The 1,925-nt window shown below is 44.2% G+C and overlaps 1 protein-coding gene across 1 annotated transcript; it reads left to right on the top strand.

The window, feature by feature from the left end:
- Positions 1 to 489: 489 nt before the first annotated feature.
- On the top strand, positions 490 to 1,396 carry LOC100525692 (large ribosomal subunit protein eL8). Its single transcript, XM_003124976.6, has one exon. It carries the CDS (start codon positions 503 to 505, stop codon positions 1,301 to 1,303), a length of 801 nt encoding a protein of 266 aa, XP_003125024.3. The 5' UTR covers positions 490 to 502; the 3' UTR covers positions 1,304 to 1,396.
- Positions 1,397 to 1,925: the final 529 nt, after the last annotated feature.

Below are 1,925 nucleotides of genomic sequence, written 5' to 3'. Positions count from 1 at the left end.
GAACTATATCTAGTCACTTGTGATGAAACACGATGGAATATGATGTGAAAAAAAGAATGTGTGTGTGTATATACATATATATATATACACACATATATATGACTGGGTCACTTTGTTGTACAGAAGAAATTGACAGAGCACTGTAAATCAACTACAATAAAAAAATTTCAAAAAGAAAAAAAAGAAAATCAAAATCCAAGTTTTCTAAACCCTAGGCCATTTTGAAATTAAATGTAGCTTCTAATATTTACCAAAATTATATATTAATTTGTTCAGTAAAGATTATTGAGTATTTAATGTTCTAGATTCTGGGAATACAAACTCATGCTTGACCAACTGAATATGGAGTAAACGGCATAATGTCACTTCTCAACCTATTCTGAAAAGTCTTGGCCACTTCTGCTTCACCCTTTAGAAATCCTGATCAATCATGAAAGTCTTGCTAGCCTGACACCTTCATGCTAATAAGAAATCCAGTTTCTCTCTCCGCCCATTGTCCAAGATGCCCAAGGGGAAGAAGGCCAAGGGCAAGAAGGTGGCCCCGGCCCCTGCCGTTGTGAAGAAGCAGGAGGCCAAGAAGGTGGTAAACCCCCTGTTTGAGAAAAGGCCGAAGAATTTTGGCATTGGACAGGACATCCAGCCCAAGAGGGACCTCACCCGTTTTGTCAAATGGCCCCGCTACATCCGGCTGCAGCGGCAAAGGGCCATTCTCTATAAGCGGCTGAAGGTGCCTCCCACAATTAACCAGTTTACCCAGGCCTTGGACCGCCAAACAGCTACTCAGCTGCTTAAGCTGACCCACAAGTACAGACCAGAGACAAAGCAAGAGAAGAAGCAGAGGTTGCTGGCCCGAGCTGAGAAGAAGGCTGCGGGCAAAGGCGATGTTCCCACCAAGAGGCCACCTGTCCTTCGAGCAGGGGTGAATACTGTCACCACCTTGGTGGAGAACAAGAAGGCTCAGCTGGTGGTGATCGCATACGATGTGGATCCCATTGAGCTGGTGGTCTTCCTGCCATCCCTGTGTCAGAAGATGGGGGTCCCCTACTGCATCATCAAGGGCAAGGCCAGGCTGGGGCGGCTTGTCCACAGGAAGACCTGCACCACCGTGGCCTTCACGCAAGTCAACTCGGAAGACAAGGGTGCTCTGGCTAAGCTGGTGGAAGCCATCCGGACCAATTACAATGACAGATACGACGAGATCCGGCGTCACTGGGGAGGCAACGTCCTGGGTCCCAAGTCAGTGGCTCGCATCACCAAGCTGGAGAAGGCGAAGGCCAAAGAACTGGCCACCAAGCTGGGCTAAGTGTACACCGTGGAGGTTTCTGTACATAAAAGTTATTAATAAAACCTTCAGCCAGTTACCAGGCAAAAAAAAAAAAAAAAAAAAAAAAAGAAATCCAAGAAAGACCCTGTGATGACATGCTAGTTAGCAGACCCAGATGAACTCTCAGCCAATAATAATCAACACCAAATATACTTGTGTATGTGGACATCTTCGAGGTCCAGTCCTCCATTTGATCCTTCATATGACTCCAGCTCCAGCAATTATCTATGTGAGAAACCCTCAGGAAGAACCATGTAAGCAAGCCTAGTCAACCCTCAGAACCATGAGAAATAATAATAAATTGTTGCTGTAAGCCACTAACTTTGGGAAAGTTTGTTGTTCAATAACAAATCACAAACACAGATAACTAAGAAATTACTGAAAGATTTTCAACAGGGGAGGAATGATAAATTCAGCTTATAACTGAACATTTTGAGTCTTATACCTAAGGTATAAGATTCCATGGGGAGTAGGAGATAAACACCCTGTCCTCTACTCTCACACACATCCAAGTTTATTTGAAGTCGAAGGGATGCTGGTTGGAATTGAGTGAAGTTCCTCCTCCCATGTAAAAATGGTATATATTACATAGATTCAGAAG

Source organism: Sus scrofa, chromosome 3 (assembly GCF_054392235.1).
Source record: "Sus scrofa isolate SSC_HxYL_T2T_F1_AM1 chromosome 3, Sscrofa_HxYL_maternal_Yorkshire_Landrace_v2.0, whole genome shotgun sequence".
Taxonomy (NCBI): Eukaryota; Metazoa; Chordata; class Mammalia; order Artiodactyla; family Suidae; genus Sus; species Sus scrofa.
The sequence above is the reverse complement of the archived record's forward strand: the minus strand, read 5'-3'. Positions and strand labels throughout refer to the sequence as shown.